At 41.0% G+C, this 27,790-nt stretch overlaps 1 protein-coding gene and 1 long non-coding RNA gene across 3 annotated transcripts; one reads left to right on the top strand and one right to left on the bottom strand.

Annotated features, from left to right (window-relative positions):
• Positions 1 to 5,481: 5,481 nt before the first annotated feature.
• LOC130200525 (uncharacterized) lies at positions 5,482 to 7,403 on the top strand. Its single transcript, XR_008833030.1, has 3 exons — positions 5,482 to 6,047; positions 6,815 to 6,868; positions 7,065 to 7,403. It is a non-coding gene; the product is annotated as an uncharacterized LOC130200525 (long non-coding RNA).
• Positions 7,404 to 13,845: 6,442 nt separating this feature from the next.
• On the bottom strand, positions 13,846 to 26,883 carry il17rel (interleukin 17 receptor E-like). 2 transcript variants are annotated; one of them, XM_056425393.1, is made up of 18 exons: positions 26,595 to 26,883; positions 24,857 to 24,884; positions 23,576 to 23,725; positions 21,805 to 21,911; positions 21,125 to 21,239; positions 20,771 to 20,815; positions 20,323 to 20,462; positions 19,869 to 19,940; positions 19,709 to 19,763; positions 19,434 to 19,597; positions 18,785 to 18,829; positions 17,215 to 17,272; positions 16,888 to 17,033; positions 16,354 to 16,413; positions 16,197 to 16,254; positions 15,461 to 15,592; positions 14,426 to 14,482; positions 13,846 to 14,345 (listed from the first exon to the last, which is right to left on the bottom strand). In XM_056425393.1, the coding sequence occupies exons 1-18, from the start codon at positions 26,691 to 26,693 to the stop codon at positions 14,224 to 14,226; spliced, it is 1,653 nt and encodes a 550-aa protein (XP_056281368.1). In that variant the 5' UTR covers positions 26,694 to 26,883; the 3' UTR covers positions 13,846 to 14,223. The 2 variants fall into 2 exon arrangements, with proteins under 2 accessions (XP_056281368.1, XP_056281369.1); XM_056425394.1 differs by lacking the exons at positions 24,857 to 24,884; positions 26,595 to 26,883 and having other exon boundaries at positions 21,805 to 22,583; positions 23,576 to 23,664.
• Positions 26,884 to 27,790: the final 907 nt, after the last annotated feature.

Below are 27,790 nucleotides of genomic sequence, written 5' to 3' on the forward strand. Positions count from 1 at the left end.
GGTGTAAGTAAAGAAGTTCCTTTGTGATGTTCTCGCCTTGATGTGTAACTGGAAGAAAATATCAAGAAAGAAAAGAAACATACCGATACAGAATAAAAGAACAAGTGGAGAAAGAAGCAACTGAAGATAGAAGAAAGCAATGCAAGAAAGAAAAGACACACCTTAACTGAACAGGACAAACAACAAACCCTCACCAAGAGAGAAATGATGCTGGGACAAGATGACCAAATGAATATTACCACAGCATCGTCCTGTGCTATCGTTGCAGGGATGTAACCTCAAAGGGTTTGTGGTCGTGTGTTCCTGGCAGCCGACCGAGGACCAGTGGGCGGTTCTGCCACGGTTCTCAAACCCGCACGATTTCTTCAGATGAGCTTATCCAGGGGTCCCCAAACTTTTCTTTATCATATAATTAATCGACGTAAAAGCGTCTCAGTGTCATCACAAAGCCGACAGAGGCGTATTCAGTCGGCCGCAAAGCTCAGGGCAACAGCGATTCACTCTTTCGAAAGAGACCCTTCGGTCGGCATATAACATTGAAGCTGAATAATATCGGCAAACAACAGTAGTAATTCCCAGACCAGCGGTCGCCAACGTCGACTGGTTTGACCCGATATCGTTCCTCGTCGCTCAAAATAAATGAAAATAAACAGAAACACAGCCCTCATTTCTAAATATTTTCGAGGTGTTCTTTCGAAACGTTTTTCCTCACCGGAAGATCAACGTCGGAAAAAGACCTCCGCCTGATGTTGTTAACCGCTCGTAAACGGGTTCGACAGTCGTTAACAAATTTGAAAGAGGAAACGTAGACCACAGGTGAGGCGCAGGGGAAATGCAGAAAACATCCTTATTGACAACTCCACATATTACACACGGCTCAGCAATTTATCATAAACCAAGTCATGAATAACAAATGTTGAATGCTCATATCTAATGTAAATGTTTACGTTTATTGTTGTTGTGCTCAGAGGCATGCGCGACAGTTTATATTCTGGCGACCTCAGGTCTTACCCTCCGTGAGTTTGGTTTTTCGTTGTTGCCCTTCAAACAAAAAAAAAAAGTTTCATTTAGCTTTTTCGGTGGTTAACTATTTACTGAAAGTGATTACAATTGTATTTCTTCTATTATTTGAAAAGCACAGATGCAGGAATCACAAAATGGGGATCTCATTATTATTATAATTAGTTTAAATCTTGTTGAAAAATCACCAAATCAAAGACCAGGAGTTGATGACAGACAGTCACAGACGCCTCAGAATGTTCGTTCGTTATGAACTAACTACAAGTCACAGACAGAGTTCAGTCACAGTCGTCAACACTGACTGAAAACACATGACTTGGATGGCATTGTGAGAAAGCTGCCAGACAGTTGCTCCGAAGTTGTCTGTGGTTTGGGAGGGTTAATCATTATCGTGGCCTGTTCTGAGAATTTTTTTTTTCAGAGCCGCCACTGGTCACCTGGTATGCTTTATGTTTGCTTTCCTTCACGACTATTTTAGAGATATAAGGGTATAACTTAATACTGATGATATATCTGTAATATGTTTGGCCCCAAAAGAAGAATGACCGGATAAACTTTGTGTTTTGTCAAAGTCTCAACAGTGTTACATGCCCAGGATAATACCGCCTCCCATGTCCATTTGATATTCATTGATTCACCTTACCGTTAACCCAATACCAACTATTATATTTCTGTTGTGACATTTTAAGAACAGTTAAGGTTACATTTACAGGCATTTTGCACTTCACACAGAACAGGATTTTTTTTTTTTTTATTCGTTTTTGATGCAAAACTTCCAATCAATTTTGGACCAATGACCAGTGACTTTCTTATTGTTATTCAATCCGCCGTTGAGATTTTTCTTCTTCAACTGTCGTCTGGTCTAACCGGTACAGATCGTTGTTCTCATATCAAAATACAACCATATATAATTATCATATCTTGCAACATGCTTGTTCATCTGACAAATGTGTCCAATGTTCACTCTGTTTAGTCAATTAGGGTGTCAGGCTGTTTGCAGCTGAAAGCAGCAGTTGAATTATTAAACATGCACATAACAATACCCAATAAAGGATAATTATATGCTCCTCTCACCTCCCTCAGTCATTTTCTGAATCATTGTATTACATTATTAACGACAACAGCTTGAATATTCTTTGTTATGTTCTATATTCTGATGTTTGCTGTTGCCTTTATTAAACCAAATTGATTACCACATTGCATCTTCACCACTGCTTTTTTTATTTCTCTCAACTGGACCGCAACTTTGAATCTATTTTCATTGTTGACTTTTTGTTTTTTACCGTTTTAATGAATGCTCTTAATGTCTCACCCAGTTTCTTTTGCATTATGTTTAATTATTCAATGTGAAGCACTTTTGAATTGCTCAAAATATGTTATAAAAATAAACGTCCCTTTTTGATATGATGTGCTCAACATCCATACTAGAGAAATGATGTGAATGTAAAGACAAAGGATTAGGAAGCTTAGATCAGAAGGAACCAAAGTAAAGTACGGGAACCCGGTGAAGACCTAACGCTTGGTAACACAGTAGAAACTATAGCAAATACCAGTTTGGTGAAGTGAGTGTCGATGATGATTAAACTCTCATGTTCACGGTCTCATTTTGACCCACAATTATTACATGATGTGTTGCAGATGTGGCACTTGTAAAGTTGCACTACGGCGATTATTAAGACACAAGGAAATGTTCATTATGAAAAATATTGTCTTTTAAATTTTTTTATTGGAGAATATATATATAAATATGAATAATATAGACCGAAAATCGAATCATTTAGCCGAATGATTATTTAACTTGAAAGATCAGCAATATATCAACTTTCAACTAAACATCAACACTCCACATAACAGTCGCATGCAGTTTAAGCACCCTGATAATCTCCATTACTTTCATATCATTCATAAATTGTTGGGGTTTGATTAGGAACTTTTGTCATATATATAATACTTCATGATCAGTGATATTTAGCAGTAGTCAAGGTTATTTGATAAACAGAAAATACATATGCATCATAAGAGAATTAGACAGGTGCATAAATGTAAGCACCCCAACAGAAAACTATTAATATTAGTAGAGCCTCCTTTTGCAAAAATAACAGCCTCCTAGATCGCCTATAGCCTTCGATGAGTGTCTGAATTCTGGATGAAGGTGTTTTGGGACCATTCTTCCTCACAATACATCTCCAGTTCATATGCTTGATGGGTGCTCAGCGTGACAGCCCGTCAACAAATTCCATAGACACTATATTCAAGTTCGGCGACTGGCCATTCCATTGGTTGTGTTGTTCCACCGCATAAAATGCCTGCGGATTTGAGCGATGTTTGGGGTCGTTGTCCTGTTGGAACACACAACTCCGCCTCAACTTCTCAGATTTGTTACAGATTTCAGAACATTATTGTCAAGCACTTGTTGGTACCGAGTTGAACCATACCCTCAATCCTTTAACTAGATCTTCAGTACCTGCATTCATTGAGTCTCCACAGCATGATGGGTCTCCAAATGTTATCAGGGCAGCAAGTTTTCAGAATGTTAAAACCTGCTCCATGCTTAACGCCCTGTTGTGACCAACTCTAGCTTGTCCTCATCAGTCCGTCAGCACTTTGTTCAAAATGAGCCTGGCTTGTTCAAATGTGTTTTGCAGACCTCGTTTAGTTTGTCGCGTGTGTGCAGCAGTGCTCTTCTGCATCACCTCCCATACAGATGCCCTCTGGTTCAATGTGCGCGTGAATGGTGGAGCAATGCACAGTATCACCATCAGGCAATATTTAATCTGCAGTGTCTTTGGAGGCACTGAGGAAGACCATTCTTCTATTTTGCCTCCCGGGATATTTTTCTTTTTACCGCCACTTCTGGCCTTAACAAGAACCGTGCCTGTACTAAAAATATGGGGGGGGGGGAATTACAGAGTGGGGGGTGGAGATTTCACCCTGTTATAATAGTAGGGATAACACTGGAGTAGATAAGCGTGTCTTCTTGTCTGATCAATACGCAACTGTGAGGTGCGCGAATGGACCGAGCGGCCAGCTGCTGATCACTCACTCAACAGCCCGACTTGCACGAGTAGACGGTGCACCGAAGACTCATTTTGACCCAGGAAAAATCCTGGATGCGCGCGCCACTCGCTGTGAGTGCATGCACGTGCAGACAGCATTTAACGGAGCGAAGCAGCGCGTGCGCTCTGATCGCTCTTTTAATGAAGTATCGATACTAAAAATATGCTAAATCACATCGTTTTTAACGTACGGGTACTTTGTTAGTATTGCTACACCGTGCAGCGTGACGGCAGCAGATGTAGCGGACTAACATCCAAGCTAACCTAACTTCCCAAACGCTGTGGACATCTGAACGCTGATTGGCCGAGACGCGACACGTCCATCAAAGATGTTCTATTGCAAAGAAGAGAACCACTTCACATTTTCTCCGCGTCTCACTGCAATCTCAACGGCAGCGGGCCAGGTGAAAAAAATAATAAATCGGAACGCGTCTCTGGTATTGTTCAGGGGGCCGGTCCACATGGGGAGGCGGGCCGGATCCGGCCCGCGGGCCGTAGTTTGGGGACCACTGCTCTTATCCAATAAAAGCAGAACAATAAACTTCATCAAGTTATTGTAGAAGTGGAATGAAAGGTTTTCTTTCAGCTTCCCTTTGAGCCGAGGGCTCGGAAACAGAGACCCGACTGAAGCTGCAGACTCATCTGGTTGCGACATCAGGAGCATGAATACAAAATCCCGCGGTTGACTTCCAACGAGGATCTCACTCAGTGTTCATCACTGGGAAACCAGCTCCCAGTGCAGGCCGTCATCCTCGGTGCATTGCAGGATGTTTATCTACTTCACAGGTTCGGGGTCACCTGCAGGGGCGGCTTGTCCATAAGGGCGATTGGGGCGACGCACTGCCTCAGGGGGAAAAGAAAAAAGAAAAGAAAAAAGTCGCATTCTACCACTAGACGTCTGCTCTGCCTCTGTGTGTCATTGTCCAATCAGGTAACAGTCATTCAGTCAGCCTAAAGTCGTGCTTCAAATGGCCCCGCCCCTTCTGGGGCGACTTTGGGCGAAATGAAAATCGCCCCAGACCTCTCCCATTGACTCCAATGTTAAACCCATTTTTTCACAAAACAGAGCTCTCAATGCATTCTCTATGGCTTCCGGGAGGAGTCGCCCTCAGGTCTTGTCATAATTAATCGACGTAAAGCGTCTCAGTGCGTCATACAGCTTCGACAGAGGCGTATTCAGTCGGCCAGTGCTCAGGGCAACAGCAGCGATTCAATTCTTTCTTTGAAAGAGACTCCTTTCGGTCGGCGTAACATTGAAGACACATCGGCAACAATAGAAGTAGGACCTCCTAGACCAGTGGTCGCCAACACGTCGATCGGTCGACCTCGGAGACGTTCCTGTCGCTCTCAAAATAAAATGAAAATAAAATCAGAAACACATTGTTCCTCATTCTCGAACATTTTCTGAGGTGTCTTCTGAAATGTTTTCTTCCTGACTGGAAGATCGACGTCAGAAAAGATCTCCGCCTGATGTTAAAGAACGCCTGTAAACGGGTTCTCTGACAGCCGTGTTGTCAGCTGTGCTCCTGAAAGAGGAACGTAGGACTACAGGTGAGCAGGGGCGTGTCTAGGGGGTGGCCAGGGGTGGCACGTGCTACCCCTGGAATCTGATTGGCCACCCCAGGTGCCACCCCATATGCTAAACTATGATTGGCTATCTGCCCACGGAGGCGGGAACGTTTGAATTGTGTGACTACCGAACTTTCATTTTCAACCGACAAGAAGACATCAAGAAGACATCAAGAGATTGCGGCTACTCGCTCCTGAAAGATGTGAGTAGCTAGAATTATTGATAACAGTTACACATAATGAGTCAGTGGTTTAAAAAGTTTGAACTGTAATAAGCTAAAACGTTTTTTGATTTTCACGATATGTGGTGCAGGTCTGTCATCATCGCGACTGTCGACAGTGTCGACTGACTCAGCTTGCTGCCTAGCAAACCTGTCCAGGGATTCTTAGCTCCTGAAAGATGTGAGTAGACTTATTGATACACATGTGTGAATGGTTTAAAAGCTAAAACGTTTTCCCATCTTATTTTATTATTTCCTGACTCAGCTTACTAGCAAACCTGTCGTCATCATTGTTTGGTTATTGTCAACGATGCTAACGCTAACGCTAATGCTAACGCTAATGCTAACGCTGATGCTAACGCTAGCTAACTTAACGTTACAGTATGTAAATCTGTCTTGTATCTCTTCTAACTTTGTAACATTAGACCTGAGTAAGTTTTGCATGTCACATTCATTCATGCATTCATAATTAGGCTAAATGTATTGTGCAAGATATAGTGACATGCATCATGACATGCGACTATTACAGTATGAAAAGAAATCAGAACATTCAGGATTCTTCAAAAGAAAGAAATCCAAAACAACAGAGCAGGACAGAGCAGCAGAAGCCAGCAGTGCTAGTCAGTCTGAGGATGAGAGCCAGCTTGACTCTGCTAGGGATGTACAGCAGGAGCCTCCAGCTTCAGCTGTACACATGGGTATGTAAAATCCTGATAGTTCCAGATTTCTCTTTAGTAAGCACTTATTTGATTGCCTTGATAATATCAATGACATTGTGGTTAATTGCCAGACATTGAAACTAAAGTTGACACTAACTTCTCAATTAGTGTAGAAGTGCAATAGTCATTATTTCATTTTAGTCATCTGGGTTGCGTAACATACCACTTAGCCTACTTACAAAAGGCTGATTTTATTATCATTCTGATGACAACGTATGTGTGTTTGTAGACTCAGACAAGGATACTGGTGATGAAGGCCCTTCATCTTCACTTGCACATCAGGGTATGTAATGTATGCATCTTTATAAAACTATCTGCTATGACTTGAGATGTTTCACTTTTGCTATACTTATAGTGGCTTATACTGAGATTCAGGGCAAAGCCCTATTTTTAACAATACAGGTGTGAAAAAGCTAAATATGACTAATTTGACATACAAATAAATTGATACAACTGTTAAAATAGCTATATTACTTCAGGTGTGTCAAGTCAGCCACTCTCTGACAATGACACTGACACTGAGAACCATCCAGCAGTACCTGCAGGCCATGCAGTGACACGTGGGGATGGTGATGCAGCAACCCTTGTGGCCCCACCTGGACCTCATGGTATGCCTTAATATTTCATATGAAATATATTGTACTTAATTCAATTCTTTCATCTGTACTAATGCCCCAATGAGCACTTCTGTCCCAACAAGTACATGACACTGATCCAATTCTCATGCTTTTGTCACTTTCAGATATTTCACAGTCAAGAGCAGCAGGTCCCTCTCAGCCTCGTTTAAAGGTTTTTCCAAGAACCCTCCAAGGTGAGAAGAGGAGGCGTTCAATCCAGTGTGGTTTAACCACAATTCCTGGCTTGAATACTCACAAAGCAAAGATTCAGCCTACTGTTACGCATGCAGACACTTCTCCCTGCCTGTTGCGTTATTATCTGTTTTCTCCTCAGTATCTTGCTTTTCACACTGGAAAAAGCAACGTACAAAGATGCTGGCTTTAAGTTGCATGAGAAATCTGAGTCTCACATTAATGCCATGTTTGCTTGGAATGAGCACAAGAGGCTATTGCTTACAGATTCTTCTATCTTAGATATGATTAACAAAGAGTACAAAAAGAAAGTTGAAGAGAATCGCAGTTACATTAAAACAGTTGCAGATGTACTGCTTTTGACAGCAACACAGAATATAGCACAAAGAGGTCACCGTGAATCGGAAGAATATGACAACAAAGGGAATTTCTTAGGAATTCTAGAAATGATCGCTAAACACAATCCTATGGTAGCCCAAAAAATGAAGGGACAACGCAATGCAAAATACACAAGCAATACCATACAGAATGAAATTCTGCAGTGCTTAGCAAGTATGGTGCGTGATGAGATTGTGAAGGAAGTGAAGGAGAGTGTGGTATTCTCTGTCATTGCTGATGAAACCAAAGATCTGAAAAAGAAGGAGCAGCTGTCATTAGTAGTTAGGTATTACTACAACGGGGCTGTGCATGAAAGCTTTCTTGATTTCCAACATGCCCAACATTACATTACATTACATTACATGTCATTTAGCAGACGCTTTTATCCAAAGCGACTTACAATAAGTGCATTTCAACCTAGAGTACAAACTAAGAACAACAAGAATACAGGAAGTAACATTTCCTCAACATAGTCGAACTACAAAAGTACCATAAGTAAGTGCTATCTAAGTGCCACTGAAGTGCTAATCTGTGTTTTAATCCAGATATAGTCGGAAAACATCTAGATGCTAAGGGGCTCAGCGAAATGATCATCCAGTGTTTAGAAAGATATGGCCTTCAGTACAAAGAAAATCTTGTTGGACAAGGTTATGATGGGGCCTCAGTGATGAGTGGCAAACACACAGGTGTGGCAGCCAGAATTAAGACAGAGGCTAAACATGCGTTTTATGTCCACTGTAATGCGCACTGTCTGAACCTGGTCTTAGTTGACACTGTGAAGTCAGTTCCAGAGGCTGATTGCTTCTTCTCACTGCTTGAGAAGCTCTATGTGTACATGTCAGGATCTTATGTGCACCAGAAATGGCTGGATGTTCAAAAGGAGATGTATGGGGCCAGCCTAGGAGTTACAACAACTTAGTGACACAAGATGGGCATGTAGAGCATTGGCTTGCAGGAACTTCATGGATAGGTTACCAGCTGTGTTGTGTGTCCTTCAAAATATAAGCGAAGAAAATCATAGAGACAGATCCACTGATGCTCGAGGTTTGCTTGCACAGATTGACCTCACATTCATATCCTCCTTGCAACCTTCCGAAAACTGTTCGAAACACAAAGCTGCTTTCTGACCTGCTACAGTCACCCTCAGTTGATTTAGCTATGGCAGTAGACATGGTGGAGTCACTTCACGATACACTTCAGGAGTACAGGACTGAGACATTTTGTGATCAACTGTGGCATGACATAGTAGAGACAGCCAAACAGTGTAATATAGCTGTTGAGAATAGTGAGAAGAAGAGATCACAAAAAGTTAGCTCCAAACTTGGTGGGTCTTATGTGACATGTACTATAGGCCTGCGGAAGGGTAATGATGACAAAGATACATTCAGACAGAGACTACTCTACCCCATCCTTGACTCCATGATTGGTGAATTGGAAAGAAGGTTCTCAAAACCTAACTGTTTTATAATGAAGGGTTTACAGGCCCTAAACCCTAAAAGCAGTACATTCCTTCAAGACAACCAAGTATTTGGCTTGGGTGAAATGTATGGTTGTGATCAAGAAGATCTTACTCATGAGCTTCACCAGGCTAGGAGAATTTTGAAAAGGAAGGCTGAGAGTGGGGCAAGAGAGTTGTAAGCATTCTAGACTTGACTGTGTTTTAGAACCGTACCAAGAGGTGTTTCATGAGCTCTTCAGGCTGTGCAAAATAGCTGTAGCCCTTCCAGTCAGCAGTGCTGCCTGTGAGCGGAGCTTTTCTGCTCTAAAGCTAATTAAAAACCATTTGAGGACAACAATGGTAGATAGCAGGCTAAGCCATTTAGGTGTGCTAAGCATTGAGTCAAGAAGAGCTAAGGCATTGAACATGGATGACTTTATAAAACTGTTTGCAAGCCAACACAAGAACAGGAGAATTCAACTGTTTTAAATGTATCTGGGCTGTTTTTTTTGTTGGCACTTTACTTTATACTGTGACAGTTTTAATTGTATTTATTTTATTGGCACTTTACTTTATACTGTGACCGTTTTCAATATTGTTGGCATTATTACTTTATTTTAAGTTTGTTGGCACTTACTCTGAGAATGTGCATTTTCTTTTGTATATACAGTACTGTACAAGTTGTTAAAGAATAAAGTATGGAAGTTTTATATTACATTTGTATGGTGTCACTCTGTTGAGATTGGTAGGTCTGTTTATCTTTTAAATTAAACTTTAAACACAGGAATGTAAGACACTATAAAGTAATTAAAGTAGATATGGATAGTAGAGACAAAAATGGTAAATTAATGCTATTCCGTGCCCCCCGCCCCGATGTGCACTCGTACTTCATGCCACCCCTACATAAGTCAGTTCCCCACTTGGGCCACCCCAGTCAAAAAGGTCTGGACACGCCACTGCAGGTGAGGCGCAGGGGAAATGCAGAAAGACCTTTATTGACAACTCCACATATTACACACGGTCAAAGTACACCGACATAAAACTAAGTCATGAATAAATAAATGTTGAAATGCCTGTACCTTAATGTAAATGTTTACGTTACGGTATTTACAAGTTGTGCCTGCGCATGCGCGACAGCCGAGATTCTTGGCGACTTGCCAGGTCTTACCTCCGTGAGTTTGGCTTTTCTGCTGTTGCCCTTCAAAACAAAAGCTCAACATTTAGCTTTTTCTTGTCTGGTGGAGCAATCTGGTTTACTTGAAAGTGATTGCAATTGTATTTCTTCTATTATTTGAAAAAGCACAGATGCAGGAATCACAAATGGGGATCTCATATTTATTATTATTATAATTATTTAAATCTTGTTGAAAAAAATCACCAAATCAAAGACCAGGAGCTGGATTAATGACAGACAGCTCACAGACGGCCTCAGACTATCTGTCTGCTTATGAACTAACTACAAGCTCACAGACAGAGTTCAGTCACAGCCGTCACACTGACTGGAGTCACATGACTTGATGGCATTGTGAGAAAGCTACACATAGACAGCTGTCTGAAGGTCTGTGGTTTTGGGAGGGTTAATCATTATCAAAAAAATTGCCCCCCCTGAGAATTTTTTCAGGAGCCGCCACTGGTCACCTGGTATGCTGATGTTTCTGCTTTCCTTCAATGATGACTATTTTAGAGATATAAGGAGTATAAATCAGACACTACATTTATTATTTACATCTGTAATAGTTTTGGCCCCAAAAAGAAGAATGACCGGGATAAAACTTGTGTTTTGTCAAAGTCTCAACAGTGTTACATGCCCAGGGATAATACCCCCCCCCCCCCCCGCCCTCCCATGTCCATCTGATATTCATTGATCCAATTCCAATACTGCTAACCCAATACTAACTATTATATTTCTGTTGTGACATTTTAAGAACAGCTAATATTACATTTTTTACAGGCATTTTGTGCACTTCACACAGAAACAGGATTTTTTTTTTTTTTTTTTATCTGCTCTTTTTGATGCAAAACTTCCAATCAATTTGACCAATGACCAGTGATTCCTTCTATTGTTATTCAACTGTTGCTGAGAGGGATCTTTTTCTCTTTCAACTGTCAGTCTGGTCTAACCGGTGTACAGACGTTTGTTCTCCATGAATAAAATACAACTTATATATATAATTATCATATATCTTGCAACATGTTTCTGTTCATCTGATAAATGCAAGTCCAATGTTCACTCTGTTTTAGCTCACCAGGGTGTGTCAGCTGTTTGCAGCTGGAAAGTTGTGCAGTTGAATTATTAAACATGCATTGCACAATAATTATACAAAGGATAATTATATGCTCCTCTCACTCTCCCCTCAGTCGTCATTTGAATCATTTGTATTATGACAATATTAATGACAACAGCTTGAATATTCTTGTTATGTTCTATTGATGTTTGCTGTTGCCTTTTATTAAACCAAATTCAAGGATTTCAATACATTTCTGCATCTCACTACTGCTTTTTATTTCTCTAACTGGACTGCAACTTTGAATCTATTTCTTGATTGTTGACTTTTGTTTTTAATGTTTTAATGAATGTTCTTAATGTTCAAAAAAATCTAGTTTTCTTTTGCATTATGTTTTTAATTATTCAATGTGAAGCACTTTGAATTGCCTTGTTGTTGAAATATGCTATAAAAATAAACGTCCCTTGATATGATGTGCTCACATCCATACTAGAGAAATGATGTGAATGTAAAGATGCAAAGGATTAGGGAAGCGTAGATTCACTCAGAAGGAACCAAAGTGTGCGATGGGAACCCCGGTGAAGACGAACGCTTTGCAATACAGTGAAACGCAGAAGTAAATACCAGTTTGGTGAAGTGAGTGTCAGAGGCGATGATTAAACTCGCTGCTCCTGTTTACGGTCTCATGTCTGCCATTTTGACCTTTACAATTATTACATGATGTAAAGCTGTGAGATGTGGCACTTGTAAAGCTGAGACTCATTTAAGGACATTAAGACACAAGGAAATGAAGTTCATTATGAAAATAACATTGTTCCTTTTTTAAATTTTTTTATTGAGAATATATATATAAATATGAATAATATAGGACTGAAAATTGACCATTTAGCTGAATGATTATTTTAACTTGAAAAGATCAGCAATATACACATCAACTTTCACCCAAACAGACAACACCTACATACAGTCGTATGCAGAAGTTTGGGCACCCCTGATAATCTCCATTACTTTCATCTATAAATTGTTGGGCATTTGGATCAGGAACTTCTTTGTCATATATATAATACTTCATGGACACAGTGATATTTTAGCAGTGAAATAAGGTTTATTTGATAAACAGAAAATATGCCATATGCATCATAAGAGAATTAGACAGGTGCATAAATGTGGGCACCCCAACAGAAAAATCACATTAATATTTAGTAGAGCCTCCTTTTGCAAAAATAACAGCCTCTAGACGCTTCTTATAGCCTCTGATGAGTGTCTGAATTCTGGATGAAGGTATTTTGGACCATTCTTCCTTACAATACATCTCCAGTTCAGTAAGGTTTGATGGGTGCCTAGCGTGGACAGCCCGCTTCAAGTCACCCCATAGATTTTCAATTATATTCAAGTCTGGCGACTGGGATGGCCATTCCAGAATATTGTAGTTGTTCCACTGCATAAATGCCTTAGTGGATTTGGAGCGATGTTTGGGGTCGTTGTCCTGCTGGAACACACAACTCCGCCCTAACTTCAGATTTGTTACAGATTCTAGAACATTATTGTCAAGAATTTGCTGGTACTGAGTTGAATCCATGCGACCCTCAACTTTAACTAGATTCCCAGTACCTGCACTAGCCACACAGCCCCACAGCATGATGGACCCCCCACCAAATGTTACTGTGGGCAGCAAGTGTTTTTCTAGGAATGCTGTGTTCTTTTGCCTCCATGCGTAACGCCTCTTGTTGTGACCAAATAGCTCTAGCTTTGTCTCATCAGTCCACAGCACTTTGTTCCAAAATGAGCCTGGCTTGTTCAAATGTAGTTTTGCAGACCTCAAGCGAGCCGGTTTGTGGCGTGTGTGCAGAAAAGGCTTCTTCTGCATCACTCTCCCATACAGATGTTCTCTGTTCAATGTGCGCTGAATGGTGGAGCAATGCACAGTGACACCATCTGCAGCAAGATGACCTTGCAGGTCTTTGGAGGTGGTCTGAGGGTTGTCCTTGACCATTCTGACCATTCTTCGCCTTTGCCTCTCCGATATTTTTCTTGGCCTGCCACTTCTGGCCTTAACAAGAACTGTGCCTGTTGCCTTCCATTTCTTAATAACATTCCTCACAGTGGAAACTGATAGCTGAAACCTCCGGGATAACTTTTTGTAGCCTTCCCCTAAACCATACTGCTGGACAATCTTTGTTTTTAGATCATTCGATAGCTGTTTTGATGCCCCCATTTTGCCACTGTTCAGAGGAGAATCAAAGAGAAGCACAATTTGCAATTGGCTACCTTAAATACCTTTTCTAATGATTGGATGCACCTTTCTATGGAATTGAAGGCGTAACGAGTTAATCAGACTAATTATGTGTTGCAGTTAATCAGCATTTAGTAGGTACAGGTATTCAAATCAACAAAATGATAAGGGTGCCCAAACTTTTGCACAGCCTATTTTTCACATTTGATTTAATTTCACACAACTAAATACTGCTACACTAAATATCTTTGTCTGGAAAACACCCCAGCACTCAGTGTTAACTAGAAAATGAATATTACACAACTGTGATCTTTTTTTGGTGAAGACAGAGTAAATTATCATGCAGCCTCAGAGGGGTGCCTAAACTTTTGCATATGACTGTATTACATAAACAACAGCCATTAACTATAACGGGCATACTAACCAGCAAAATAACTGTAATATAACATTTGAAATATCTCTCCTTGTACGTTGCATTCAACAGAGAAATCCTTGGTCTGTGTAACAACTTTACGGTTTTACTCTGCACATTACAAGTAATGTCTTGTTCTCTGGTCAGTGGGAGATTAAGTTGGTCTTCTCAGTGTTCCCACACTGTGGGGAGTCGGGAATGAGGAAAACGCCATGGAGAGCAGGTTGACTCTGTGATACAGTGACTACACAGTCAGAAGTGGGATCTGTCAAAACACAGGCCGAGGGTCAGCTTTCAGGGTGAACATATTATGTTTTGCAGTTATCATTATTGTGATAACCTCACCTGTTCTCTTTTCAGAGACGCAGCCACCATTTATTTTTCGTTTCCTCCTCTGATACACTAGAATACAGGAATTAATCAGTTAAGGAGGATGAGGAAACACAACACAATGGCAAACTCAGTGGCTGGTTTTTGATTCAAATGAGTTGCCTGATACGCCATGTGTCAGGCAACGGTAGCCATGGTACTTGGACATTTCTTTATGTTATTATAAACCTATAAATCCATTCCCAGAGGAAGTCTTGCTTAAAGTCAATAGACAACCCATTGAAAAATGCCTCACTCACTCAATCAATCATTCAAGTATTACATATATGTATATATATATATATATAAATATATATGTAATATATATATTGATATGTATATATAGTATATATATATATATATATATTGATATATATATGTATATATACATATATAAATGTATATAAACAAATCACTTGAATTGTCTAATTAACTCAAACACCTGCAAGGGTTTCCTGAGCCTTGACAAACACTCAGAAATATTAAAATTTTATGAGATAGGATTTTAGAGTTTTCTTGCTGTGTTTCATATCAGCAAATTAAAAGAATAAAAAAAAGGCTTTATTTTTTCAGTTGATTTGTAATGAACCAGAATGCATTGACATTTTGTTTTTTTGCATTGCATTACAGAAAATAAGAACTTTTACAATATATACATATAAAAATATATACATATATATATAGAAATATATATAGACACATTTATACATAGCTGCATATATATAAATATATATATGTATATATATGTATATATATATACATATCAATATATATATATAAATATATGTGTATGTATATATATTATATATATATATATATATGGTACAGCAGCACAAGTTCAAATAAATAAATAAAAAATATATGCTCGTTCTAGTTGGATCTTGTTTTTTACATGATGTGAAACAGTTTTTTATTGATATTATAAAACTATGTGGTTAGTTCCCTTAAGCATTGAAGTCTAGAACAAGAGTGCGTAATACTGCAGGAATGAGCTGCTCATTTTCTACCTACCGGTTAACAGTACGTGGAGCGCCAGAGTGAAAATGATGATGCCAGAGAGGCAGACGGCAGCAGGTAAAATGACCCAAGTAAAGTCCCAAGAGGCTTGCCTGGAGATGACAGGTCTGAAGGGCCATGTTTGATCTGGAAAGATAATTCACGGGGTAAAGACAATTAGACACATGGCACTCGGTTGATAGAATGTTTTCTGTCTCGAGGATAACAAAACAATTGTGGGTTTCTCAGACAACTGAAAGATGATACAACCGGTACACATTGTTGCTGTACACTCCCTACGGTTTCTCAATGTGTTAGGTTCTCAGATATATGTTATAAGAAATTGGAGCTGAAATGCATCAACGGTGGTCTTCTTCACGTTTCGCCGTATGTTTATGGAGAACTGTTTCATCCATCATAGCACACAACATAAAAATGGGGTACACAATACAGAGGATCTTTTTATTCCTCAAAAGGATGCCAAGAAACCACTCAGGGCTAACTTTAGAGACTTGTACGTTTGTGATTATCCTATTAAAGATTGCGTGACAGTAAACACATGTCCTATTACTGCTCCGACCCATGTTTGTATCAAAGAGAGGCAGTGGAAATCATTTTCATTTCAAACTACTGTGGTGCCTCAGGTTGTAAATGTTTAATGAGAACGGGGGGGAGAGAAAGAGTTGAAACAGACAAGATGGGAAGGGGCCAAAACAAGAAGAGAAGAAGGGAGCAGTGAAACTGTACTTACTGCAGTGCTCGACACAGTAAATGACTGTGGCAGCGAACTTCACATCGAGCCTCTTCACCTGTCCAAATACAAAAGGTTCACTCAGAGTCATCGTCTGTCTCGCTGTAACGGGAACATGCAGATCACCTCGAAGGATGTATCAACTGCACAAACATACCTGGAGACAAGAGTTGCATTGCTCCCCTGCCATGTTCAAACCAACCTCTCTATGTTTCTCCTGAGAAAGAAACAAAAAGACACAAAAGGTGTGATGGAAGTTGTCATGGTTTCTGTTTTGCATTTATTGCCTCTATTGTGTGGTATGAGCTATGCCACTTTTCAGCGGAAACACACTGTGATTCAGAGAGAGGCTTGATTGATGAAGCGTTCCAAACACACTCGGCTCACCCCAAGACGTGTGTTAACACATTTCATGTTGCTGATATATGTCAGATACCCTTTAATTAAAGATGGAATAGCTCTCCACTGCTTTGATTACAATCTGTGTTTTATAGCAACATAATATCTGTTGCTCTACAGCTTTAAAAAAAATGGCATTTGACCAAACAGTAATCAGTGACGCCAGAATTCGTCCGTGCAATCTTCGCAAGCATGTTGTGACAAGATGCTTCTGTGCAGCTCACAACAGGTCATTGAACGGTTTGATAAGAATGAGAAATGAGAGGACTCATGTGCTCTATGTGCCACCTACCACGTGCATGGTGTGTGTGTCAGTGATCTGGCACACAGTGGAGCCTTCAGACCTCACACACAGCTCTACAGAAAACGTTGCGGTGATCTGTGACAACATCTTCACGTCTTCCTGGCCCTGTTGTCTCGTCGCGATCACCTTCCATGCTGGAAATTATTATGAATGTTATTATACAGCCGTCATTGTAGAGAACCGTGCTACAATACCGCATTACATTAAGGCATTATCTTTATAATATAGTGTGAAAATGTTTCTCGTCTAAACGGAACGTCAGGCAGATTTATTGACGGGCGTGGCAATAATTAGATGATACTCTTGATATAGTACCTTGGAATCTGGTATCAGCAAAAGGGCACCTGGTCCAGGACTGATGGCCTGCAGTAAACTGAAGAATATAGTCCAGTTGTATTGATTAGTGTTCCTCATCCAGTTACATAGAGCTCATAAACAGTGTAAATAAATCAGTAGGCTATAAACTTCCGATAACAGTAGCAGCAGTACTTCTGTTTTGTGGTTGGATTACCAAGTAAATGTCACTGCTGAACTGAGCTCCATGAGGGCGAACAGATGTTCCCCTTATTTGTGTGGTTACCATCGTACAGTAGAGCTTGATATTTCACGTGTGGGGTGTAGCCTACTTATATGGAAATGAACAGGCGTAGCAGAGTAAATGCTCACTATACTAGTAACATGATTACCAAACAGTCTTGATTGTTGTTTTTGTCAATTTGCTTTCCCATGTTGTAGCTTCATAGTTTAGAGTTAGCCCGTAACCTAACCTAGGCTCACTGGATGCTGGCGATGGCTTCCTATTTGCCCTACAGACGGTCGTCTTAGCTTAGCTTAGCTAAGGACTGCAAACCAGGGGAAGGCCCTTACGTCAGCCTGGATCCGTCTAAAAGTTGTCTTGCATAACCACACTTAAGTATCTCCAGTGCTGTGCCTGGCGGCCGACATGTTCATCCTGTTATTGGAGGCATGGAGGGACACAATGCTTTGAACTATTCATACACTCTGTCATATTCATTGAATGTATTTTAACTCTGTCCTTCTGTACACAGGACATCTATTGCATCTGTCCATCCTGGAGAGGGATCCTCCTCTGTTGCTCTCCTGGAGGTTTCTTCCCTTTTTTTTCCCCCTGAAGGGTTATTTGGGAGTTTGTCCTGATCCGATGTGAGGTTTTGGGGCAGGGATGTCTATGTGTACAGATTGTAAAGCACTCCGAGACAAATTTGTAATTTGTGAAATTGGGCTATACAAATAAACTGAATTAAACTGAATTGAATTGTATTTCATGAAACCAATCACGATAGTCTTGGGTTGCGCTAAGCCCTCCAGGATGCCGCGGTGGCACTCTTGCAAAATGGATAGCACAGATGGGAAGAGGGAAGAGGGCGCTGCGTGGGATTAGCGACTCATGGCAGCCTTAAACCCCACTCGACATCCAGTGAGTCAGATTAGTCCAAAGGTAACGCAATCAACCTAACAGCTCCTCAAGAGCTTGCAATCAGCCGAGAGTTTTTAAAAAATGCTTTGGTATTTGTTGGACTTAATTAGACGAGATGTGACATAAATATTAAGCTTTAGAGGCACTAGTAGGTATATTGTGTTACCCATAGACGGACCCAAGCTAGCTGTTTCCCCATTTCCAGCATTTGCACAGAGCAAAGTTAACCAGTCGCTAGCTGTAGCTTCATAAAGTATAAATCTTCTCTTCTAACTCTGGGTAAGTAAGCACATGTGTGTATTGCCCAACTCCACTGACACTGAGTTGTAGACATACTATGTGAGCTTTGACAAAAACAACAGATGTAGGCCTACAACAGTCACAGATGATGGACGGGGCATCTCACTGTCAACAGACATGAGTAGTCATGGGGAAAGTTATCATTACCTTCATGCACAGATGAGGGTGTGGATCCACTTTAGTAAATGTGATCTGAGAAGCAAAGATTTATGAAATGGTTATGACTGAAAGGCACAGAGCAGCACTTTGAGTTCAGCTGGATTCAGCTTTCAGATGGGCGACGCTCTGCGTCATTGCCGGCTATTTTTACATCAACAGAGTTCCCTTCTCGGGTGACCCGACCTGTTTTGATGACGATGACTGATCTCAACGCCATCTCAGTTACGTTTAAGGGGTCACATGTGTGCAGGCTCTCCCTTCGTTCTTGCTACTGTGCAGTTGTTTTCTTTATATGGGTCTGATTCAACATTTAAAAGAGCTTAAGCAAGAGGTTGGAATAAACTTATTCTCCCTTTGAGTCATTCTAAAATTCACTGTTTACTATGCGTGGCCAAGTGCAATATGTGTACTTTAATTTGGAAACACATTTTTCTGACATCATATAGTGTACAAGATAAGACCAAAATTACTGGCAAAAAGAACCTGCTGTCGTTATATCTTCTTCCCACCGCAAATATAATATATGCTCAGTCACTGAAGAAGACGTCAGCAGGATGGGTACATACTTTGTTTACGGCGTAAACACTTTGACTTCAAGCGATTTGAGACCAGGACAAGCAGCCAGAAACCCTTGTACCTTTTCTCTGCTCACGTTCTGTGAGGCGTGAGGCAGATCCACGCACACGCCGTCCTCTTTTTTCTGACACAACGCAACCACAGCCGTCACGGGACAGGCGGGCTCCCATGATAGCGTCTCCTCAACGGGGTCAAAGAGTACTCCAGACCACAGCTCCTCGAGACCTGCGGGCACACAAGCTCTCAATCTTTTCAACTGATATTGTATCAGTTCTGAAATACTACACCCCAGATTACTACGAATCCCTCGTGACTAAAAGCAATCAAGTGACTCACGGTGTGTGAACGGGCAGACCTGGACTCTCGAGGCATCCATCACCGCTGACCATCCCTGTCAGGAATTTATGAGCAAAGGTTCAATCCCTTTTCCTTCGAAGTGATTACGAATGGAAACAGATCGTAAATGCTTTAAAAGGAGCGTTGGAGAGAACTTCACCTCGATGCAGAGGCAGGGCAGAGGTCGGGAGAATGGGAGGTTAGCGCTCTTTACGTGTTGCCCTTTCTTTATCTGGAAGGTAAACACAGTTTTATAACATATATCCACCTTACTTTGGCATCTGTGTATGTGAGGATGGGGGTGGGTAGTCACAGCATTGATTAGACAATCTAATACAAGCAATCTGTTGGAGGTTTAAAACGGAGTATCCCTCACATTGATCTGGCATGAAGGGGTGAATGCTTCCTAAATGAATTATGGATCAGCGAGCAGCATTGCATTAGTTGCATTCACCTTTCCCCTCTGAATTTGAAAGCAGATGTAAACTGATCAAACACTGGCAAGCAGGAGGAAGGATTTAAGTGTCAAAGGGCTCTCTGACACCATTTGAAGAGATCCCGAGAGTTCGATGTTTAAAAGGATGCTCGGGTTCATGGGAAACTGCGGGACTAACCAGTGTGTACGCCCCTGTGCCAACGCAGATGAAATCCTTGTGGCACAGACGGAGGTGGTAGTCTTGATCCTCCAACATGTCTGACACACTGACACTCAGCTCCTTCCTCTGTGGGTTTAACACATATGACAGCCTCCCAGCTGAAAGACACAGAGGTCGAGGTGAGTGAGATGCTTTGGTCTCGGTTATGGATCAGGTAGGGGCCTACATTAGGCTTCTGGTGTTGTTGGGCTGCAATATCAATCTGAAAGGTCCTGCCATGAAGAAACAGATCTGGAACACAATAAGCTTTATTTTTCTGGCTTTTTCTCCAGTCTTTGCTTATTTTCTTAATTATTTTAGGACAGCTATGCTTATATTTAACAATCTCCAAAGAGAAAGTCACTCAAACCTACAAGAGGGCATAACTAGATTGGTCTTGGTTTTTTCGATATAATGATGTACTCACTGATGCATTCTGGGACATGTGTGAGCAAATCTTCACTGCTGCATTCTGTAGAAAAATGGAACAATGTTAAAACTACTAATAGTCTTCTGTATAAAGAATAGAGCAACGTGACATCGCCCCTTTGACATAATATTCACCTCCTATAATTTTTTATTTCATTAATCATTAACGTCATCTTAATATCAGATGTTCCAATAAATTACAAGGAAATACTTGGTAGGTTAGAAAACACTAATTATTGATTTAATATATTTGCTATGTTACACATTCAATCCTCAGCTGCCTCATTTATGAACAGTCATGCTGCCATGTGTGTGTGTTTGGATAATTATGCAAACATGCACACGTTCTCACCTGGAGCGCCATAAGAGCCGGTCCAGGTGACGCCGCAGTAGCTCGGCACAGTTTTCACTGTTACTTGCACACGTTGGCCTGGAGAAATGTCACTGCAATCATTCTCAACTTCCACCTTCAGGAAAAAGTAGAAAAACACACAAGCTGTTACACGTCTGGCACGGTTCCAAAAATTAAAACAATTATTATGTGATGTGGAAACTGTACCAGTCTGTGTTTTGAGAGTTATGGCTTATATATGATATTTTTTTTAAGTAACTACATGTCAAATTAATTACCACAAAGTCAAATGTGTTGTCTAAATATAGAAAAATCATCTTTCATTTGTGGTAAAGAATTTTAGAACTGAAACCTTCCAGATGCCGTAGACAATGGCAAGACATAAAAAAACAACTCTAATGTAAAAAGTCACATTTGCATCACGCTAATTCTAAAAAAAATGTCAACACAATCTTTCCTCTGTAAATTTAGTATTTTAGTATTAGTATTTAGTATTTAATATTGTTTTTGTGTTTTGTGTTTTATTTTGATCTTTTATTGTATTAATGCTCTAATCTGCATCCGCTGCTGTGATCACGAAATTTCCCCACTGTGGTACTAATAAAGGTTTATCTTATCTTATCTTGTCTTATCCTATCTTATAAAAGGTCATTTGATGCCCGTGGCACCTTTAACTGTACCTGCAGCCCGGAGAGCCTGTGTCTCGACTCTTTTCTGAAGTTGATCGTTCGGCAGCTGGCCATCATCCCGCTGGTGCCGACGCAGATGGACAAACCCTGGATCGACTCTGGGGAGAAAAGTATCTCAAAGTCAGAAGCCAGGAGACGCCTTGAACACCCAGTGGCCAAACAGTAACTGGTAAACAGTGTGGTGGTTAAAATGTTTCAAATTGGGTGCTTCTACAAGATATATATATAGTGTGTATTAAACTTTTCCATTGTGTTATATTTGGCTTTAATTACATCTACAAAGATGATTGAGAGGGCACACACAGCTCCCTCCCTGAGACGAGGGTCAACAACACCAGACATAGATACCCAGCAGCCTTGTGCTGATCCAGTCTTAACCGGTAGAGAGAAGACTGCAGAGCGAGGACCAGGAAGCTCAGACACAATAACGATAAGAGAAGTAACGAGGGGGGAGACGTCAGCAAGAAACCTCCACCTTCCTTCAAGTAACCGGCTTGGAAAGGAACAGAGGTCACACTGAGTGACGAGAACTAATATGTAATGAGGGCGTGGACGGAGGTGGCACATGCATTGAGTGTGATGGTATAAATAATATGTCAACATGTTTGTTGGGCAGTTGGGAAAGACAGATGAGGAGGAGGTTGTTGTCTTTAATACTGGACCCAGCTCAGGTTTATTTGTGAAACTGTTGGTTACAAATAATTGAACTCTGATCCAAACTCTCTGTGTCCTGTGGGTGTTTGATTGCTGAGGTCCAGAGGGTGAGTCTCCTGTGGCAGTCAGATAGGAGAGAGATACAAGTTTATATGCATCAGGTTAAGAGATTAGTCAGAATCGACCAAAAAGGAGGAAATCCAGCCACAACAACAGCCAGTTAGCCATTCAAAAACTATTCATGCTTTTCAGCGTGAGTTGGCATTACTTTAGGTGTCATACAGGAAGAACAGTATTCTGCACGTCCTACTTGCTTAGTGGACTAAAGACTCAATTAGGACCGATGAGATTTCCCCACTCCAGCCTGGCAGTGAGGTAATCCATCGAGATTATTATCGTGTGCTGCAGATGTGGACAAGTGTGCATGTGTCTGCCTTTGACCCGCACCATATCAGATCAAGTCTGTGTGCGAAATCAGGAACCGAAAGCATCAATTGACACACCCTTGATGCAAAAGCAGAAGTTTGATCATGAAGAGTTTGTTTTATACATGAGAATCACCTTCACTGTTAATCTGCACCATTTCCAACCTTTTTGAAAATGGGTCATCAACGAAACCCAAAACCACCTCGAACCATGACTAGTCGTCTCCTCGTTGAGACAATAACACAACATGTGGTGTGAGTGTCTGTTATAGAGAATATACAGAAATTCAGCCACAGAGAGCAAAAGCATCGCACACATAGTGTGTAGGTTCGGGGAGCAGTCACCCGCATCATGTATGTTTAAGGGAGTAATGTACTGAGAGGTGTTTGTGGATTAATTACAATTTAAGTTAAGCTGTTGACCTACATTTTGCTTGTAAAAAATGATTGCACTCAATGATGTCACTAATTGATAGGTACGGTGCCTCTATAATCCTAATTACACCACACATTATATTGTTTGGTGGTTTCTATCTCGGCACAAATGACAAATAAAAAACCTTGAACCTTAACCAGGTGGCTGCAGAAAGGTCAACAAGGCGGACCGCTCAGCTGCAACTGAACGTCATTCTGAACAAAACAATGTATTCAATGTGTGCATTGAAGTGGTCATGTGACCGTACCTGTGAGTTTGAAGGCGGTCTTGATTCTGAGGTGTAGCGAGCACTTCTGCCGCCCCTCACAGCGCATGACGGTGGAGAGGCTGACGTTGCGGAACACAGAGGAACGGTTCAGACCTTCGGCGGGGTTCTGACACGGAGGAGAAAACCAATCTACATGCACCAGGGCCAGAGAAAACAAACACATCGATGCAATCATGTTGTCTTTTCACACAACCGTCCCGCTTTTATCACACCGAACATCGCGAACATGTTCATTATTTTCCAGGCAGGTGTTTCGGCTGTCACCCGCCCAGTTTAGTTTAGTTTAGTTTAGTTTATTAAGGATCCCCATTAGTCTACTCTACACCGTAGTGGAGACTATTCTTCCTGGGTCCAGGCAAAAAAACATTACAATACAATACAAATACATAAAATGCAGTACGGCATGATCAATTATCTCAAAAACACTTAGACTTTGAAAACAACATTTACATTAAAAGTAAAATAATACCCAAATACCTTAAATACCTAAAATAATAACATAATCTACTATAATTTCCTTTCTGATTATTGCTGCCTTAAGTTTCCTTTTGAAATCACCTTTATTTATTGTTAGAGTCACATATGAGGGGAGCACATTCCAGTATGCAATGGCTCTGTACATTACTGATTTCTAAAGTGCATTTGTTCTGGGTAGAGGAAAAGTAAAGTGACCATTTAGTGCCTGTCTAGTATTATAACCATGTCTCTCATTTGCAGGTGATAGCTGTAAAGACAAACTGACAGGTTTCTGTGAGGAATACACATTATTTAAAAACAGAATAAGGCTACATGCCAGTCTTTCATCCACCCTCATCCATGACAGCCTGGCATGCATATCATCCACACTACTCCTCACAGAGCAGTGAAGTGCGAGTCTTGCCGCTCTGTTCTGAGCAAGCCCAGTGAGTAGTGTGAACATGTGTTTGTTTTTTCTTCCTCACAGAACATTTCCTTCAAATAAACAAACTCAGTATTAACACCTCAGTGAGTATAATTCAGGGGATTCATTTGACAAGGTCAGAATAACATTTATTTTTCATTGCATGTCAAGAGGCCGTGGGATTAAACTGGTATTATACCTTCTGATAAGTAAAGTACTCTGCTTTCAGATCTTAAAAATGTTTTTAATGTGTGTTTTAACAGGAGGTTTTAGTGTCACCTGTTGTGTTTTATCGCCATCATCACAGTAAAAAACACCAGATATAAAAAATATAACTGTGCAAATTCAAGTTCTGCGTGCATGCATGTGTCTACACTCACTGTCGGGCTTGGTCTTGCACTGAAGGCCCTGCAAGGAGAGAGGGAGAGAGAGAGAGAGAGAGGGAGAGAGAGTAAGTGAAACACCCTGTAACTGTTTTCCAGGGCTCCTCTTGAATGGGAGCTCCAATACTAAAGTACTTCTTAACAAAGAGGACAAAGGTAGCACCGCTCCAGAACAGGGAATTCCCAACAATAAGACACGTTTTTTACATCCTCGTTGCCCCTTCAGGTAAAAGCTGACGTGTTTGTGTCTTTGCTGCAGTTTGTTATGCTCCAACACGCAAAAACAGAGAATAAAGCTTGCTATTGATCAATTACTACTCTGCTTGTCTTATTATCTTCCATTTTGCAGTTGCAACAGGAGTCTGTGCTCACTTGATATGAAGTTAAATTGCAGACAACATTCAAACGGTGAATACAATCACTGTATCAATGTTATGCAATTCACCTTGGCTCACTTCCAAAACGATGTAGAATACATCCTTGTTTCTTCATCAGCCAGGAAATACAAGATATGGAAGCTATTCCAGACACCCACATTTAAACTATCCCTGCACCCAGTGATGACTGACAGCGTTGATGTGTCCCTGAATGCTTCTGAGCAATGCTGAATATGATTTAGATCCTCAATTCTTCCGTTATGAGATGAAGTGGTATCCAGTGTCCCATAACAGTATATTCACATGACCTCATGGTGTTATGAAATTCAATACAATTCACATCTGAAGCAAGATAATGGGATATTTAGGGTGCTGTTAGCTGCCAAATGAAGGTCGTAGGTCTGTTAAGTTCACTGAAAGAGAAGTAAACATGCTGGGGTGGAAATGAAAGCGTTATCTACACGCTGTCCACTCAACTGTTTAGGTTTCCTCTTTAAGCTTGAGTAAATGAGAAGTTGAGTCACATACTGTGTCGCCTTCGAGGACCAGAAAGCCAGCTCCCTTCACCTGCGTGCATGCAGTATAATATGCATTGTCACTTTCACATGCTGTGTCCTGATCAACATTTTTCAGTGAGTCAACAGGTGAGTCACACAGGAAGTTTTTAATGTCGGGAATAGACTTTACAGCAGCACACGTATCCTATTTTAACTGATGACACATGCTGAGAGGGCCATCCAGGAAACCCATGCTCAAGGATTAATTTAAAAGCCCGGTCACCTGAGAATATTCAATTCAATTCAGTTTATTTGTAGCCTATAGCCCAATATCACAAATTAGAAATTACTCAGAGGGCTTTACAATCCGTACACATAGACATCCCTGACCTTTGACCTCACATCGGATCAGGAAAAACTCCCCAAAAAACTTTCACAGTGGAAAAAGTGAAGAAACCTTTAGGAGAGCAACAGAGGAGGACCCCTCTCCAGGATGGACAGATGAATAGATGTCATGTGACAAGAAGGAATCATGACAGAGTTACAACACATTCAATGAGTATGACAGACTATAATGTATTATAACCCTTCTACATAAATTCATATCATAAACATCTAAAATATGTAGATGGCTTATTAATAGTTGTGGCTGTACAGGTAGTTGGAGTAGTAGCAGCCCTAAACATAGAGGTGTATTCCTGTGGCCCAATGGAAACCTCAAGCAGCCGTGACACAAGACGTTGTTATTAGAAGCAACATCAGCGGAAATAGCAGGAGGTAATAATAGAACACGACTATATTTAGAAACACTGACGCAATTAGCATACGTCTGTTTGTGGTTATTGAAGAATGCGGTTTTACCTGAGAGCAGCTGGTGCCACATTTCTCTATCCTCTCCAATGCAGCTGCATGCAGAGCCAAACAACAGTGGGACATCAGCAAGGCGACCCACAGGACCATGTTCACGAGCCAGCGCTATAATACTTCTTCTTCTCCTCCTGCTCTGCTTCCCCAGGTGATCTCGACTTGTTCCTCCTTTTTCTGGCCCCGGGCGGCTGGGCGGCAGGGGTCAGGTGAGACTTGGCCTAAAGTGGGACAGGTAGTCGGATGGTGTGGAGGCTGTCCGGTTTGTTTGTCCCGAGCGTGACGATAACAGAGCCAAGCGCACAGAGTGAGACACAAGCTGCCGTCAAGACTGGGTTTAAATGCTCCTGAGTGGAGGTGTGGCCTCTGGGTGGACAACAAACTCTCATTTTCCTCTTTAACAACATGTCCAATAAGGTTGTGGGTCATATAAACGTTGCATATGCCTGTATACCTTCTCCATTTCATGTTTATAATTGGAACTCATGACACACTTTAAATATTTGTATTTGACTGGTAGAGCAATGATTTTAAGTGGAAATACTGAATCCCTGCCACTGCCACACCCACACACACACACACACACACACACACAGGGACACACAGGGACACACGGTGCCACCTGGAAATCTGCATCATCATTTACTGTAAATGAGCAAAATGTCACAACTTAAAAAATTTTACGACCGCTACAATTCATCATGTGAAATGTCCGATTCAGAAACATACATGTTGCATCTTTTCCCTGAGAGAAAGTCCCTTAATGTTACAATCCTGTTAAATCTAGTTCATGTCAAAGAGGGTGGTGACAGAGAAACTTGATAGAAGCATTATGTCGTGTTCACCCTGTATAACCTTTTTGAAAACAGAATTATTTGTTTTGAAATTCAGGAGAAGAAAAATTGGGAAAGAGTTGGGTGCTTGAGGAAGGTCATGTTTCTGTTCACAAACACTTTGACCCGAGGCATCAGTGAGCCATGATAGTGGCACTTGACATTCAACTCTCCCCCACAAAGAAAACTTCCTCTTCCTTCCTTGATGCTGCGCGGCATGCCCTAACACGGGAAATATATACTGCACGGTGGAAAGCAGCTGGAACGACATTCTTAGTCTAAAGCTGTGAACATAACACTGACATAATATCACCTTTTAATTCAATATGACAAACAGGAAACAGTTAGTTAACAGAGTAG

This window comes from Pseudoliparis swirei, chromosome 10, assembly GCF_029220125.1.
Source record: "Pseudoliparis swirei isolate HS2019 ecotype Mariana Trench chromosome 10, NWPU_hadal_v1, whole genome shotgun sequence".
NCBI classification, from domain to species: Eukaryota; Metazoa; Chordata; class Actinopteri; order Perciformes; family Liparidae; genus Pseudoliparis; species Pseudoliparis swirei.

Bases quoted from the DNA above. Each gene is read 5' to 3' on its own strand.
- il17rel (XM_056425393.1), bottom strand. From the start codon at position 26,693: ATGGTCCTGTGGGTCGCCTTGCTGATGTCCCACTGTTGTTTGGCTCTG. The intron at 20,463-20,770 runs GTGAGTACATCA...TGTGTCTTTCAG, and splicing joins ACATGTCCCAGAATGCATCA to CTGGGAGGCTGTCATATGTG. The intron at 14,483-15,460 runs GTAGGTAGAAAA...CCTGTATTCTAG, and splicing joins GCTCCACGTACTGTTAACCG to TGTATCAGAGGAGGAAACGA.